Raw genomic sequence first — 17,255 nt, forward strand, 5'->3', positions numbered from 1 at the left:
GGAACTCCCTGTACCACTTCACTATAGGCAAGTATACCAGGAGCCATCACCAAATGCCTGTGCCATATCAGTATGAATCTCCATAGATAACATGCCTAGCAGGAAGAAATCATTTACTGTATTTTTTGGACTAGACTCACTTTTTCTCCCACAAAAGTGGGGAAAAAGTCACTGCGTCTTATAGTCCAAATGTAGGGAGTTCCTGAATTGTGAACGCCTGTCAGCACAAGCGTCCAACCCGCTGCAATGTCGGGGACTCCCTGTACTGTGCCCATGCAGAGGAGGACACAGGGGGACACAAGAGATACAAGGAGGCATGAGGTACAAAGGGGGCATGATCTACAAGATGCCCCTTCACCATGGATGCACCAGGTTTAGTATATATATTTTTCCCCTGGTTTTTGTCCTCTAAACTTAGGTGCATCTTATGTGTCTTATAATCCAAAAAATACAGTATATGTGTTCTTGGCCTTGCTTTAGTACAGTGGAGAGTAAAAATGCTTTAGTTGCCTTACATTTTTATGCAATCATTTTGTTCCACCTACTGAATTAAAGCTGAAAGTCTCCACTTCAGCTGCATTTGAGTTGTTTCATTTAAAGTTCATTGTGGTAATGTACTAACAGAACCAAAATTAGAAAAAAGTTCTCTCTGTCCAAATACTTATGGACTTAACTGTATAACCCATGATCTTCTGCACATACCTGAAAAGAGGAGGTTTAGCAGTTTTTATACTTAGATATTTTTGGCAATGCTTAATCACCTGTTACAGTGAGCGGTCCTGTGCTCCTCTCTGCTGGTTTCTCCAGAGGCGGATGCTCCACCCTGCAGATAAACTCCGCCCCTTCCTCTGTGCTGATAGATGGTTGGAACTGCAGCGATGCCTTATAGGTGAAGGTGTTGTCCTTCTGCTTCTCTGGCCTGAGCTCTGATATTTTGTACTTCTCACTATGGATGATCAGGAATAACTCCTCACTGTCCTTCTCCTTCTTCAGCCACTTCACAGTCAGGACATCAGGAAACACATTGGAGACCTCACACCTCAGTGTAGCCATGCTGCCAATAAGGAGATTGGGGACCACAATGTCCTTCACTTCCAGCTTCCAGGGGAACTCTGTATGCAATGTAATAAAGAGAATGAAAGAACATCTCATTGCCTAATTTGCCTATAAAGGACTGTAGATGACTTGCAGAGTCCTGGAAGGGACCCGCTCCTCTTTATCTATAACTCAGAGCTTCCCTAACAAAGTGAAAAAGCTCCTAGAAGAGCAATAAGATCATAAGAAAGCTGGTCTGAAAATGGGATCATCCTCATAGACTTCGTGGACAGCCAGTGATATTGCTAATATTATCTTTAATTTAAAGTGCCAAAGTTACACCATGCTGTACAAAAAATAGTATGGGTTGTAAAGTATAAACTTTCATACGTAACAAGTTCCACAAATGACACTGGAGGAGAATAGTTCCTTGCCTAATGTGTGGGGAGAATAGGATATACTAGGGAAGGAAAATGGAACTGTAGGTCATGGGCACAACAATGGCTCCCTGTGACCCCAGCTCCCAGGTGTTCTGTCATGTGACATGCAGGAGTACCTGTACGGAGCAAGGCAGTGCTATGAAGAGATGAAGGGACTTCACTTGGCCCACTAGTGGCTATGAGGAGATGGGCAGGGGTGGGGTGGAAGGCAGGGGCTTCCAAAGTTTTACTGGAATGCTCAGGAAGTTCTAGTTAAAGAGAAACCATAACCAAGGATTGAACTTCATCTCAATCAGTAGCTAATGCCCCCTTTCCCATGAGAAATCTTTACCTTTTCTCAAACGGATCATCAGGGGGCTCTGTATAGCTGATATTATGGGGTAACCTCTCCCACGGTGTGATGTTAAGACCAGGGTGCTGACATCGCACTGTGGGAGCCTTGTTGCATTGTGGGAAATGACAGCTTTTTCCAACTGCCCAAAAAGCAAGCAGCATCTCCTTCCACTGATATCATCTGCCAGCAGTAAGAATGTCACCATGTGATAAATGTCAGAATGTAAATCCGGGAGAGGAAAGACTTTACAATGGGCAAACACTGACTAATTTGTTCATGCATAATTATTCTAAAAATTAAGCACTTTTGTTCATTACAATATTTTCACTGCAGTTCCTCTTTAAGCCCCAGCTATATTAGTAATGAAGAACAGAGAGAACAACTCTTAAAGGGATTGGTCTTGCTAGCTCATTTGAGTCTGGGAAAGGTAGGAGCATGAAATCGAAACTGAATCCATAAAAAAATGTAGTGACACACTCAACTACAATGAGTCTATACACAAACACCATGATAAGTGCCTCCACAGATAAAAACAACTGACTGTATAAGAGCGAAAAGAGCTTCTGTATGGAGGAATGGAAATACACAGCAACCAGTTCAAAATTAACAATAATTTTATTAGGGTCATCAAAAAAACTAAAAACAATTAAAACTCCTGTAGCAACAGGGGGGGGGGGGGGGGGGGGGGCAAAAACATAACACTCAATAATAGAGTTACCACTCTAGATGGTTATACATGAATAAATGTGAACAAATTACAACAGGTTCGATCAAAGACAATAAGTCCCCCTCAAACTACACAATAGTTATAAATGTGAAGCATTACTGAGCTCTAGACCACAATGAGCTGTGATGCTGGACTGGCAACTGACAATACACAGATCAAGACCTCTAGTGAATGAACAATATCCGAGTTGCTAAACAGTCAGCGCTCCACAGCATACAAAATAGGAGAATGAGAGTTAATAAAAGCGCATAATTACCTGATGTAGGACAATGGACTAGTGTGGGATGCCCCCCCGTTGCCCCTCCTCCGCGTGTATCGTGGCTCCCCACTTTCTCAAGAGGTCCTGCAGTATAGCTAAACAGACTTTGGCCTAAGGGCTATTGTTACACTGGATGCCCCCCTCCCTCCCAACACTGTATACAGGACAACTACCTTGCCAGGTGTGACTAGGTATAGGCAGAGGGAGTAGCTTGTTAATGATTATTAAAACCATATACAGTGGTAATCATTCATCATTATAGCCTTAGCAATAACATTTGTGAGATGTTTTCAATCTCAACCTGTGCAAGCCTGTTACTGTGCCACTCCTTAAAGGAAACCAGAGACTTCCAGAGACTGGAAAATTTAAAAGATTTTATACATACCTGTGGCTTCCTCCAGCCCCATCCTCATGGATCACTCCCACGCCGCCGTCCTCCACTTCTTCTATAGGACCCGGTACTGGTGATAGAGGCGGCGGAGGACGGCGGCGTTGGAGTGATCCAGGCGGATGGGGCTGGAGGAAGCCACAGGTATGTATAAAACCATTAGGTCATTTGTCTCTGAGTCTCTTTAAGTCCCTGCCGGAGTGCTAGGGTTAGTTCTTGGGGATTGTACCCATTAGTATGTTTCAGGAATGTCATTAACATAGAAACAGATAGTACATATAAACTCCATGCAGATGGTGTCCTGTCTGGGATACAAAACTGGGAATCTGACATGGCATTATCCCTGCACTTTGATTGGCCAGCGAATTGGGCTTTTTTGTTAAATGTGGCTATAATCGCAAGAGATGTGAGCAATTGGCTAGTGAGGTGGGAGGAATGGAGAGAGAAACACTAAGAATGTACAAAAAGGCTAAGGGGGACGAGGATGTTGACGGAGTGAATTTCATCACCACCTTTTGCAAAGAATCTTCCATCTTAAGGGACATGGTCCATAGGTTTTGGCCCATGGTGGGGGCGGATCCCCAGCCGGCGTCTGTATGCAGATCTCCCCCCAGGTTTGTGTATAAAAAGGGTATGGCCCTCCGAGACCATTTGGTATGGGCAGATGTAGGTAGGTCAAGGGGCACTACACAGATGTTCCTGGGCACACCTAAGAAAGGTACTTATCCCTGCCTTCATTGCCAGCACTGTAACAACATCATTAAAAGCCAGAATGTTTATCATCTCTGATTAGGAGAAGGCATAGTGCTCAGAGATTTCACCACCTGTGACACAAAAGGGGTTGTTTATTTCATCAAGTGCCCTTGTGGTCTGGCCTATGTGGGACAGACCACTAGGTACATTAAAACAAGGTTAAATGAACATAAAAGTAACATTAAAAAACCCCGGAAGGTCACGGATGCCGAAAAGGCTGATAAAAGAAAGGACCCTCCACTTGCCAGACATTTTGTCGAAAAGAGACATAATGTTAACCAATTAAGGTGGCAAGTTCTGGAGGTGGTACAGAGGCAAGAAGGTAGGGATTATATAAAAGATCTCCTGAGGTGAGAGGCCTGGTGGATTGATAGGCTGGGCACGCAGTCACCGGGAGGCTTAAACGAGGACTACAGTCTCAAGTGTTTCCTATGAGAATATCTGTTCTACGGGTTAAATGTTCTAAGAAAGGCATGGACCTGCCCTCTTAGTTAGGGTGGGGCGTGGTTCAATGTTTCTATATGTGCTGTAATCCTGTGATGGAATTAAAGCACTTGAAAAAGGGCACCCCGTCCGAAATGTTGTGCTGGTTTGTTATGCTGTGTACACCGCTATAAAGCATGAAATAAAATTGAAGCATTGGAAAAGTTTCCGCTGAGGGTTGAGTTCCTATGGAATAACGAACAGAGTAACCAAGCAGCTCAGGGTGACCCAAACTACTAGGAATGTATAGGGGGATAAAAGGAACCAAAAAGCCCTCCTACTAAAAAAGCCAAAGCTTGGTGTAATTGCCTTCTGTTTTAAAGAGACTCTGTAACATCAAAAACGTCCCCTGGGGGGTACTCACCTCGGGTGGGGGAAGCCTCAGGATCCTAATGAGGCTTCCCACGCCGTCCTCTGTCCCACGGAGGTCTCGCTGCAGCCCTCCGAACAGCCGGCGACAGGCCCGACTGTTCAATTCAATATTTACCTTTGCAGGCTCCAGCGGGGGCGCTGTGGCTGCTTTCGCTCCGAAGGAGGTGGAAATACCCGATCTCAGTCGGGTCCGCTCTACTGCGCAGGCGCCGGAGACTTGCGCCTGCGCAGTAGAGCGGACCCGACGGCGATCGGGTATTTCCGCCTCCTTCGGAGCCAACAGCCGTCAGAGCGCCTGCGCAGGAGCCAGGAAGGTAAATATTACTTCACCGCTGTACGGAGGGCTACAGCGAGACCCCCAAGGGACGGCAGACGGCGTGGCAAGCCTCATTAGGATCCTGAGGCTTCCCCCATCCGAGGTGAGTACCCCCCAGGGGACGTTTTGTCGTTACAGATTCTCTTTAAGAAGCCAAATTACACCAAGCTTTGCTTTTTTAGTAGGAGGGCTTTTTGGTTCCTTTTATCCCCCTATACATTCCTTGTAGTTTGGGTCACCCTGAGCTGCTTGGTTACTCTGTTCGTTGTACTCGTCCAAGCCCTATCTCATACAGCCTTATCAATCCCTGCCATGTACTGATGAGGACCAAAAGTCCGAAACAGGCTGTCTACATGTGGGTTTGATATGGCTGTCTAAAACTTAAAGCTATAGGCTTGCTATGTACCAGCGGTTCTGGATGCTTGCTTGGCTTACCAACGGTGAAAAGGGATAATTTGCATTTTTAGTGGTAGCGCATTGTGGGTAACCACAAATGCAAATTTCTTCCTATGGAATGTATGCATATGTTTCAGGAAGGTCATTAACACAGAAACAGAGACATATAAACTCCATGCAGATGGTGTCCTGTCTGGGATACAAAACCGTGAATCTGACATGGCAAGACAATGGGCTTTATTTACTAAGACAAATGGCATGCCTTATCAGAGTTGACATGCCTTATCAGAGTAGCATAGTGAGCACTACAAACTTATGCCTGCTAATTGGCAATGACGAGAGCTCCACTCGCCCTGCCCTGAGCCCCTGCGGGTCTAATCCCTTTAAAGAGACTCTGAAGTCCCCTGAAAACGATCTTTTTATTTAAAAAATGTGCTTAACATTTTTGCCCTACCTAAACCGCCGCATCCCTGCTGCTGTACACTAACTAAATCCCCCCAAACTTGCCGGTGGCCAATCTGGGCAGCGCTTCCATGTGAGGCAGAGCTTTGAGCCGCAGCCCTGCCTCACATGCGTCTGTCAGCCCGGATCGCCGCCTCTCCCCCGCCCCTCTCGGTCTTCCACTGAGAGGGGCGGGGGAGAGGCGGAGATCCGCCGCTGACAGACGCGTGTGAGGCAGAGCTGCAGCTCATAGCTCTGCCTCACACGGAAGCACTTAGGGCAGCAAAATCCTCAAGAAAGTCGTGGATTTTGGAGGGCGAGTTTGGGGGGATTTAGATTAGATTTCAGCGGCGGGAGTACAGCGGTTTAGTTAGGGCAAAGATGTTAAGCACACTTTTAAAATAAAAAGATTGTTTTCAGGAGACTTCAGAGTCTCTTTAAAGGACATTATCCCCGCACTTTGATTGGCCAGCCTATTGGGCCAATCAAAGTGCGGGGATAATGTCCTTTAAAGTGATTGGACCCGCAGGGACTCAGGGCAGGACGAGAGCTCTCGTCATTGCCAATTAGCAGGCATTAGTCCGTAGCACTTGCTATGCTACTCTGCTAAGGCATGTTAACTGTGATAAGGCATATTAACTCTGATAAGGCATGCTATTTGTCTTAGTGAATCAATCCCAAGTTGTCTTAGTGAATCAATCCCAAGAGTAACCAATTGACGATGATTCACCAGCATGACTGCTGTAAAAAGGGATGGCCGGAAATCAGAGAAGGATTATCCACCAGGCAACCTAGGCAGGTGCTTGGGGCCTAGTCTGTGTCAAGAGGCCCTCCTGCCACCTTCTTTGACATCTCTTCACTTAAGCTTAAGCAAAAGCGGGACCCAAATACCTTACTAGTGTTAATACTACCTTGTCTAGTGCCCCATTACGTCTTAATCCATCTCTGGTCGGAATTGACAGTTTCTGAATCCAATGGAACATTTACAGTAGAGTTAATACCACCAACTTTCAATGCGGAAGACAGAAATCAGAATTCCGTGGAATCCAGAAGCTCACCCCTTGTTGTGAACATGAATGAGGTCATTCCAGAATTGACCACTGCACAATAGGGGTAAAGAGGCGCTTCCTTAGGTCAGTAACATTGCGGATATGTATAAGTCAGTAGACATAAGGCGCCTTATGTCTACTGGATTATACATATTGGCACTGTTACTGGCCTGAGGAAGGGGGCTCGTACCTGTGAAATGCGTTGCCTGTGCTTAAATAAATGTCTTTGTCCAAAGTGATTGTCATTTTTGAGTGAAGCCTCATTCCTTCTTTTGAATGTTACTTTTGTTTTTAACCTAGTTTTACAGTGGCTTGCAAAAGTATTCAGCCCCCTTGAAGTGTTCCACATTTTGTCACATTACTGCCACAAACATGAATCAATTTTATTGGAATTCCACGTGAAAGACCAATACAAAATGGTGCACAAATAAATAACTGCAAAGTGGGGTGTGCGTAATTATTCAGCCCCCTGAGTCAATACTTTATGGAACCACCTTTTGCTGCAATTACAGCTGCCAGTCTTTTAGGGTATGTCTCTACCAGCTTTGCACATCTAGAGACTGAAATCCTTGCCCATTCTTCTTTGCAAAACAGCTCCAGCTCAGTCAGATTAGCTAGACAGCGTTTGTGAACAGCAGTTTTCAGATCTTGCCACAGATTCTTGATTGGATTTAGATCTGGACTTTGACTGGGCCATTCTAACACATGGATATGTTTTGTTTTAACCCATTCCATTATTGCCCTGGCTTTATGTTTAGGGTCGTTTGTCCTGCTGGAAGGTGAACCTCTACCCCAGTCTCAAGTCTTTTGCAGACTCCAAGAGGTTTTCTTTCAAGATTGCCCTGTATTTGGCTCCATCCATCATCCCATCAACTCTGACTAGCTTCCCTGTCCCTGCTGAAGAGAAGCACCCCCAGAGCATGATGCTGCCACCACCATATTTGACAGTGGGGATGGTGTGTTCAGAGTGATGCGCAGTGTTAGTTTTCTGCCACACATAGCGTTTTGCATTTTGGCCAAAAAGTTCCATTTTGGTCTCATCTGACCAGAGCACCTTCTTCCACATGTTTACTGTGCCCCCCACATGGCTTGTGGCAAACTGCAAACTGGACTTCTTATGCTTTTCTGTTAACAATGGCTTTCTTCTTGCTACTCTTCCATAAAGGCCAACTTTGTGCATTGCACCAGTGGTGCTCAGCAGAGCTCGAATATTCGAGTAGCTCGAATATTCAAGCTCTTTTTCAGCTATTCGAGCTCGAATACCGAGCTCGAATAGCTGTAGCTATTCGAATGGGCTATTCGAGTGAACTCAAATAGCCCACTCACTATTCGAGCTATTCGAGCAAACAGCGCTATTCGAGCTCGAATACCGAGCTCGAATAGCGTCATAGCCCAGATTGATGTCCTTAGAGCCAATCAGAGGGCTCCCAGGCCCTCTGACGGCAGCCAATCACAGAGGGGGACCCTGGCCAGCCCCTACCCTATAAATAGTGGCCGCCATGTTCCGTTTTTCCGTCCTTGCCTGACTTTGTACAGAGAGAGATCTGCTCCTTTGTGCTTTGGCTTAGCAAGAGCTCTATAGTGGTCAATTACCTAGCGTTTTTGCTCACATACACCTCCTATACACACCTATATTGTTGTTATTTAGATAGACATTGTATTTTAGTTAGTAGCTTGTGTGTTACATAGAGACAGGCAGCTGCTGCAGGCAAGCTTACACAGCTTTAGGCCTCGGGGCCTTGCCTGTGTGGGCAGCTGTCCTCCTGTCCTCTGTTACTTTATTTCTCATCTTATCTATACCAGTGTTTCTGCTGTCCTTTACTACTGAGTGATTGTATTTTGTAGTTATTATACTGTAACTGTACTAGGACACTCACTGTCACTGTTTAGCTCCTGTGTGTGTGCGTGCACAGTACACACTCTATTTCCTTCTGATTACTACTGATTATTGTAATTTCTAGTTGTACTTACTACTGTTACTACTTACTACTAGGGACACTCAGTCACTGTTCATAGGCTAGCTCCTGCGTGTGTGTGTGCGTGCACTGTCTGTACAGTACACACACTCTATTTCCTTCTGATTACAACTGATTATTGTTATTTCTAGTTGTACTTACTGTTACTACTTACTACTAGGGTGGGACACTCAGTCACTGTTCATAGTCTAGCTCCTGCGCGTGTGTGTGCGTGCACTGTCTGTACAGTACACACACTCTATTTCCTTCTACTTAATCTGATTACTACTGATTATTGTATTTTCTAGTTAGTGTACTAGGGGACACACTCACTGTTCACTGTTCACACTTACTGATTACCGATTATTGTATTTTGTATTAGTACTGTACTAGCAATCACTTAGCGATCTAATCACTTAGTGATTAGTGTCACCTCACCCACCAACCCACTCCATTAAAGTACCCCACTTTTTCACCCGCCCTTTTAAAAAACTTTTTTGTTTACGCCTAAAACATCTAAGATGTCTGGAAGTGGCAGCCAGCGCGGTTTGGGCAAGGGGAAGGGCAGCAAGGGAATCAGGAGGAGAGGGAGCAGCATTGTGGCAAGCCACGGCCGCGCCACCATGCACAGTTCCGCAGCAGCAGCAGCTGCGTCAGTGGCTAACATTCCGCCTATAGCCACTGGCCGTGGACGCCTTGGGCGCCGCCCAGCAGGAGCAACTCACGCTGCAGAGACACAGCAGCAGCAGCGTGTAGTACCTGCTCCTATTTTCCTCCAGCCGGGTCGGAAACGTCCCATTGAGGAAAAGGATGCAGCCACTGTGGTGCAACTGATGACGGAGGATGAGCAGCCCGCCATCAGCTCTGCATCCGAGGCCTCCACCCTCACCACCACCACCACCCCTGTTCGCAGCAGCCGCCCAGCAGGGCCTGGGGAGGAGGCCAGTTCACCATCACAAGTTGGCGACCTGTCACTCAGCAGTATTTTTACCCCAGGCACCATCAGGGTATTGTCTGCTGTTGTTGGCGATGTGGAGGAGGAGATGCTGATGGACACTTTGGGGATGAGGGATTGGACAGCAAGACTGTGGCGACAGTCAAGCAGTCCATCCATGCATCAGGAGAGGAGTTTGGGGGGTCATCATCCCAGCAGGACATGTTTCAGGAGGGGGAGGATGATGATGATGATGATGACGTGGTGACAGACAAAGACTGGGTGCCGCCACCACCAGCACCTGGGGATGTCATCATCAGCAGCTCTGAGGAGGGGGAGGAGGATGCGCTTGTGGGCCTTGCAAGGAGGCGCATCATTGCAAGCATTGGCAGCAGTAGGCAGGTCCCACAGCCTGCTGGTGTCTCAGGCTCAGCAGCAGCAGTAGCAGCACCTGCCAGTACCACCACCAGCCGCACCCAAGCCCCCCCCCCAACCACCACAGGGAGACAGGCAGCAGGGGCTCCAGGCCGTAGGGGGTTGTTCTTGTCACCAATCTGGCGATTTTTCACAATGCCCACAGTTTTCAGCAAGTACGCCACTTGCAACCACTGTCAGCGGAAGTTGAGCAGAGGTGCAGACCCCTTAAAGTTCAGCACCAGCTCGCTCATCAACCACCTTGCTGCTAAACATTTCCACCAGCATGAGGAGTTCCAGAGGCTGAAGGCATCTGGTGCTGGCAGTGGCACCACACCCATCACTGCACAGCCTTCAGCAGCAGTAGCAGCAAGAGCAACAGCAGCCACCTGCCCTCCTGCTCCTCCAGCAGCACCAGCAGGAGTGCGGAAACGCACTGCTCCTCCCCCATCTGCAACTCCTGCCGCCGACACTGAGGCCTGTTCTGGCAGCCAGTCCTCAGTGGCCTCCTCTGCTGTGTCCGCTGATTCCCGTGCTAGCAAAAGGCCACGCCAGAGCCTTTTGAGCGAGTCCTTCCAGGGGGTGGTTAGGGCTCTGCCTCCCAGCAGCCGTCGCGTGCGTCAGCTGAACGGCTTGCTGGCACGGGCCATGTGCTCCCAACTCCTGCCGTACACGCTCGTGCAGGAGGGGAGCGACATGCGTGCGCTGCTTGCTTGTGCAGCCCCAGACTGGCAGCTCCCCAGCAGACACCACTTTGCCCGCAAGGCTATTCCTGCACTGCACCGCTTTGTGATGGCCAATGTGGAGCGAGGGCTGGAGCACGCGGTTGGTGAAAGGGTCCACGTCACCATGGACTCCTGGAGCAGCTGCTTCGGGACAGGCCGCTACCTGTCCTTCACTGTCCACTGGGTCAGCTTGGTGGAAGGGGGTGAGGATGGGAGAGCAGCAGCGGGCACAGCAGCAGCAGCAGCAACACAGTGGGTGGTGCCACCCCACAGGGTCAGGGGAACTGCAGCAGGTTCCTCCGATCCTCTGCCATCCTCCGGCACACCTGGCCAAACCCCCGCCGCAGCAGCAGCGTGAAGGCCCGCCACTGCCAAGCGCTGCTGCAGTTGGTCAGCCTTGGGAAGACCAAACTGACGGCAACCCATGTGTTGGCCAAACTCCAGGAGCAGGAGAGGATTTGGCTGACCCCCAGAGGCCTCAGAGTCGGAGAGGTGGTGGCCGACAATGGGGCCAATCTGGTTGCCGCAGTTGACAGGGGAAACCTGACCCACATCCCCTGTCTTGCCCATGTGCTGAACCTGGTGGAGCAGAAGTTCTTGCGCACCTACCAGGGGATGGGCGAACTGCTGGAAACGGCAAGGAATGTTGTGCGTCACTTCCGGCGCTCAGCTGCAGCCTGTGTGAGCCTGGAAGACGTGCAAAAGGAGCTGGAGCTGCCACGCCATCGGCTGATCATTGACGTTCCAACTCGCTGGAACTCCACCCTGGCGATGTTGGAGCGTCTGGTTGAACAGAAGCACGCTGTCAACCAGTACCTTGCCCTGGCCACTGTGTCCGCCGCTCAGAAAAGGGACAAGACCAGCAACATCCCGTCCATCGTCCCCGATGATGACTGGAGGCACATGCAGCAGGTGTGCTTAGTGCTGGCTCCCTTTCTGCAGGCCACTAACATGGTGAGCAGGGACCATGCTATGGTCTGCGAGTGGGTGCCCCTGGTTTGTCTGCTGAACAGGGCCCTCGATGCTTTGCTGGAACAGGGAGCGGAAGCCTTGGACCAGCAGGAGCGGCATGCAGCTGCACAGTCCACCTCTGAGGGGGAGGAGGAGGAGGACTTGGTGGAGGTCCCTGACCTTGCTGCTGATGAGGGGGATCAGCACAGCGCAGCTGAGTTGGTGCGGGGGTGGAGAGAGGATGAGGCTGAGGAGGCAGAGGAGGAGGATGAGGACAGCACTGCCGTTGATGTGCCAGCACACGTGGCCCGCCTCTTCCCAATGGCAGCGCACATGCTGACGTGCCTGCGCAAGGACCCCAGAGTGATCCAGATGAAGCAGAGGGAGGACATCTGGATCAGCATGATGTTGGACCCGCGCCTCAAGGGGAAGTTGAGCCAGTTCCTGCCGCCTGCAGGAGGAGAGCCAGTGCAACAAATAAGGAGCTTGCAGCAGGCCCTTGTTGAGCGCTTGGAGGAAGCCTTCCCCCAGCCTTCCACCCCCACTGTCCAGCCAGCACAGAGGCAGCAGCAGGTGCCTGCATCCAGCAGCAAGCGCCCCACAGACCTGCTGTCTCTCAGCAACGAGCTCTACAGGACTGTAGAGGCTCCGGCAGCAGTGACTAGACAGGAGGTGCATGCAGCAGCATCCTCCTCCGGTCACAGCCAGCGCCTGACCCGCATGGTGGCTGATTACATGGGGTCCTACAGCGGGATTGACAGCGATGCCCCTGTTGATCCCATGGAGTATTGGGTCAAGCATCTGGAGATCTGGAGCGAGCTGGCGCAGTACGCCCTGGAAGTGCTGTCCTGTCCCCCTTCCAGCGTGCTGTCCGAGCGCTGCTTCAGTGCAGCTGGTGGCGTGGTCACCGAGAAACGCTCACGTCTGTCTCACAAGTCTGTGGACAGACTGACGGCGTGGGTGGAAGGCGAGTTCCTGGCCCCTGTTGTCGGCGAGAGGGGGACATGAACTGGCTGCCGGAAGAACCATCGTTAATGTGCCTTACCACCCTTCACCTCCTGCTCACTAAGCCAGCCTGGTTCACTTTGACTATTACGTCGCCTGCAGCCACACATTTTACATCTACAGTGGGCTGCTGTGTACTGCCCTTCTGCTGTCTGTCTGTGTTTCCCACTGCCAAGGGTACACAGATTTACCTTCTGCTGCCACTCTGCCACCAGCTATTACGTCAAACAATAGCTGCCCCTGCTGCCTGTATTTACCTTTAAAAAAAAAAAAAAGGTTTAATTTTTCTGAGGTGCCCGGGTTGAAAACTGTGTTGTCCCAGTTGTGTATTGGACATGATGTGGGCTGCACGACCGCTGTCTGGGACCTCCTGCTGTGTTTATTTACGCCCTGGTATCACCGCTAGGTACCAGGGCTATTATGTCACGCTGCCTGCCTGCTGCCACACTCACACTACTCCTCCATTCCTCCTGCTGCTGCTGCTGTCTGTCTGTGTTTCCTACTGCCAAGGGTACACAGATTTACCTTCTGCTGCCACTCTGCCACCAGCTATTACGTCAAACAATAGCTGCCTCTGCTGCCTGTATTTACCTTTAAAAAAAAAAAAAGCTTTAATTTTTCTGAGGTGCCCGGGTTGAAAACTGTGTTGTCCCAGTTGTGTATTGGACACGATGTGGGCTGCACGACCGCTGTCTGGGACCTCCTGCTGTGTTTATTTATGCCCTGGTATCACCGCTAGGTACCAGGGCTATTATGTCACGCTGCCTGCCTGCTGCCACACTCACACTACTCATCCATTCCTCCTGCTGCTGCTGCTGTCCGTCTGTGTTTCCCACTGCCAGGGTACACAGATTTACCTTCTGCTGCCACTCTGCCACCAGCTATTACGTCAAACAATAGCTATATCTGTGTAATTTGCTATAAAAACAAAACAAAAAAAACATTTAAATAAAAAGGTTTAATTTTTCTGAGGTGCCCGGGTTTAAAACTGTGTTGTCCCAGTTGTGTATTGGACACGATGTGGGCTGCACGACTGCTGTCTGGGACCTCCTGCTGTGTTTATTTACGCCCTGGTATCACCGCTAGGTACCAGGGCTATTATGTCACGCTGCCTGCCTGCTGCCACACTCACACTACTCCTCCATTCCTCCTGCTGCTGCTGCTGTCTGTCTGTGTTTCCCACTGCCAAGGGTACACAGATTTACCTTCTGCTGCCACTCTGCCACCAGCTATTACGTCAAACAATAGCTGCCCCTGCTGCCTGTATTTACCTTTAAAAAAAAAAGGTTTAATTTTTCTGAGGTGCCCGGGTTGAAAACTGTGTTGTCCCAGTTGTGTATTGGACACGATGTGGGCTGCACGACCGCTGTCTGGGACCTCCTGCTGTGTTTATTTACGCCCTGGTATCACCGCTAGGTACCAGGGCTATTATGTCACGCAGCCTGCCTGCTGCCACACTCACACTACTCCTCCATTCCTCCTGCTGCTGCTGCTGTCTGTCTGTGTTTTCCACTGCCAAGGGTACACAGATTTACCTTCTGCTGCCACTCTGCCACCAGCTATTACGTCAAACAATAGCTATATCTGTGTAATTTGCTATAAAAACAAAACAAAAAAAACATTTAAAAAAAAAAAAGGTTTAATTTTTCTGAGGTGCCCGGGTTGAAAACTGTGTTGTCCCAGTTGTGTATTGGACACGATGTGGGCTGCACGACTGCTCTCTGGGACCTCCTGCTGTGTTGATTTACGCCCTGGTATCACCGCTAGGTACCAGGGCTATTATGTCACGCTGCCTGCCTGCTGCCACACTCACACTACTCCTCCATTCCTCCTGCTGCTGCTGCTGTCTGTCTGTGTTTTCCACTGCCAAGGGTACACAGATTTACCTTCTGCTGCCACTCTGCCACCAGCTAGTACGTCAAACAATAGCTGCCCCTGCTGCCTGTATTTACCTTTAAAAAAAAAAAAGGTTTAATTTTTCTGAGGTGCCCGGGTTGAAAACTGTGTCATCCCAGTTGTGTATTGGACACGATGTGGGCTGCACGACCGCTGTCTGGGACCTCCTGCTGTGTTTATTTACGCCCTGGTATTACCGCTAGGTACCAGGGCTATTATGTCACGCTGCCTGCCTGCTGCCACACTCACACTACTCCTCCATTCCTCCTGCTGCTGCTGCTGTCTGTCTGTGTTTCCCACTGCCAGGGTACACAGATTTACCTTCTGCTGCCACTCTGCCACCAGCTATTACGTCAAACAATAGCTATATCTGTGTAATTTGCAATAAAAACAAAACAATTAAAAACATAAAAAAAAAAGGTTTAATTTTTCTGAGGTGCCCGGGTTGAAAACTGTGTCATCCCAGTTGTGTATTGGACACGATGTGGGCTGCACGACCACTGTCTGGGACCTCCTGCTGTGTTTATTTATGCCCTGGTATCACCGCTAGGTACCAGGGCTATTATGTCACGCTGCCTGCCTGCTGCCACACTCACACTACTCCTCCATTCCTCCTGCTGCTGCTGCTGTCTGTCTGTGTTTCCCACTGCCAGGGTACACAGATGTACCTTCTGCTGCCACTCTGCCACCAGCTATTACGTCAAACAATAGCTGCCCCTGCTGCCTGTATTTACCTTTAAAAAAAAAAGGTTTAATTTTTCTGAGGTGCCCGGGTTGAAAACTGTGTTGTCCCAGTTGTGTATTGGACATGATGTGGGCTGCACGACCGCTGTCTAGGACCTCCTGCTGTGTTTATTTACGCCCTGGTATCACCGCTAGGTACCAGGGCTATTATGTCACGCTGCCTGCCTGCTGCCACACTCACACTACTCCTCCATTCCTCCTGCTGCTGCTGCTGTCTGTCTGTGTTTCCCACTGCCAAGGGTACACAGATTTACCTTCTGCTGCCACTCTGCCACCAGCTATTACGTCAAACAATAGCTGCCCCTGCTGCTTGTATTTACCTTTAAAAAAAAAAAGGTTTAATTTTTCTGAGGTGCCCGGGTTGAAAACTGTGTTGTCCCAGTTGTGTATTGGACACGATGTGGGCTGCACGACCGCTGTCTGGGACCTCCTGCTGTGTTTATTTACGCCCTGGTATCACCACTAGGTACCAGGGCTATTATGTCACGCTGCCTGCCTGCTGCCACACTCACACTACTCCTCCATTCCTCCTGCTGCTGCTGCTGTCTGTCTGTGTTTCCCACTGCCAGGGTACACAGATTTACCTTCTGCTGCCACTCTGCCACCAGCTATTACGTCAAACAATAGCTATATCTGTGTAATTTGCTATAAAAACAAAACAAAAAAAACATTAAAAAAAAAGGTTTAATTTTTCTGAGGTGCCCGGGTTGAAAACTGTGTTGTCCCAGTTGTGTATTGGACATGATGTGGGCTGCACGACCGCTGTCTGGGACCTCCTGCTGTGTTTATTTATGCCCTGGTATCACCGCTAGGTACCAGGGCTATTATGTCACGCTGCCTGCCTCATTGACTGCCTGCTGCCACACACTCATCCTCCTCCTCCTGCTGCTGAATTTACCTCCTGCTGTCTGTGTGTTTCCACTGCCAGGGAGCACATACAATGGCGCTTTCACCATGCGCCACCAGCTATTTGTTACGCTCAAAAATAGCTGCATTTCTTTAAAAAAACAATAAAAATATATATACTTTTTATTAATACTTTGTGATATTATTTTTAGAGGTGTCCGGGTTGAAAACTGTGTTGTCCCAGTTGTGTATTGGACATGATGTGGGCTTCACGACCGCTGTCTGGAACCTCATGCTGTGTATTTACGGCCTGGTACCACCGCTAGGTACCACAGCCTATTATGTCTCGCTGCCTGCCTCATTGACAGCCTGCTGCCACACAATCATCCTCCTCCTCCTGCTGCTGCTGCTGAATTTACCTCCTGCTGTCTGTGTGTTTCCACTGCCAGGGAGCACATACAATGGCGCTTCCAACATGAGTGCGCCACCAGCTATTTATTACGCTCAAAAATAGCTGCATTTCTTTAAAAAAAATAAAAATAAAAGAGAAATAAGTGAAGAAGAAGAAGACGATATAGAAGAAGAAGAAGATATAGAAAAAGAAGAAGAAGAAGGAGAAGAAGAAGATATAGAAAAAGAAGAAGACGAAATAGAAAAATAATAATAAGAAGAAGATATAGAAAAAGAAGATATAGAAAAAGATATAGAAGAAGAAGATGAAGAAGAAGATGAAGAAGATGAAGAAGAAGAAGAAGAAGAAGATGAAGAAGATGAAGATGAAGAAGATGAAGA

The 17,255-nt window shown here is 48.9% G+C and overlaps 1 protein-coding gene across 1 annotated transcript in view; it reads right to left on the reverse strand.

Moving 5' to 3' along the window:
• LOC137525938 (uncharacterized) overlaps positions 1–17,255 on the reverse strand; it is a 147,184-nt gene that overhangs the window by 38,633 nt on the left and 91,296 nt on the right. The window contains exon 10 of the mRNA XM_068247146.1: positions 762–1,112. Coding sequence (XP_068103247.1) covers positions 762–1,112 — 351 coding nt within the window. The remainder of the gene's footprint in view (positions 1–761; positions 1,113–17,255) is intronic.

The sequence above is a fragment of the Hyperolius riggenbachi genome, chromosome 7 (genome assembly GCF_040937935.1).
Source record: "Hyperolius riggenbachi isolate aHypRig1 chromosome 7, aHypRig1.pri, whole genome shotgun sequence".
Lineage (NCBI taxonomy): Eukaryota > Metazoa > Chordata > Amphibia > Anura > Hyperoliidae > Hyperolius > Hyperolius riggenbachi.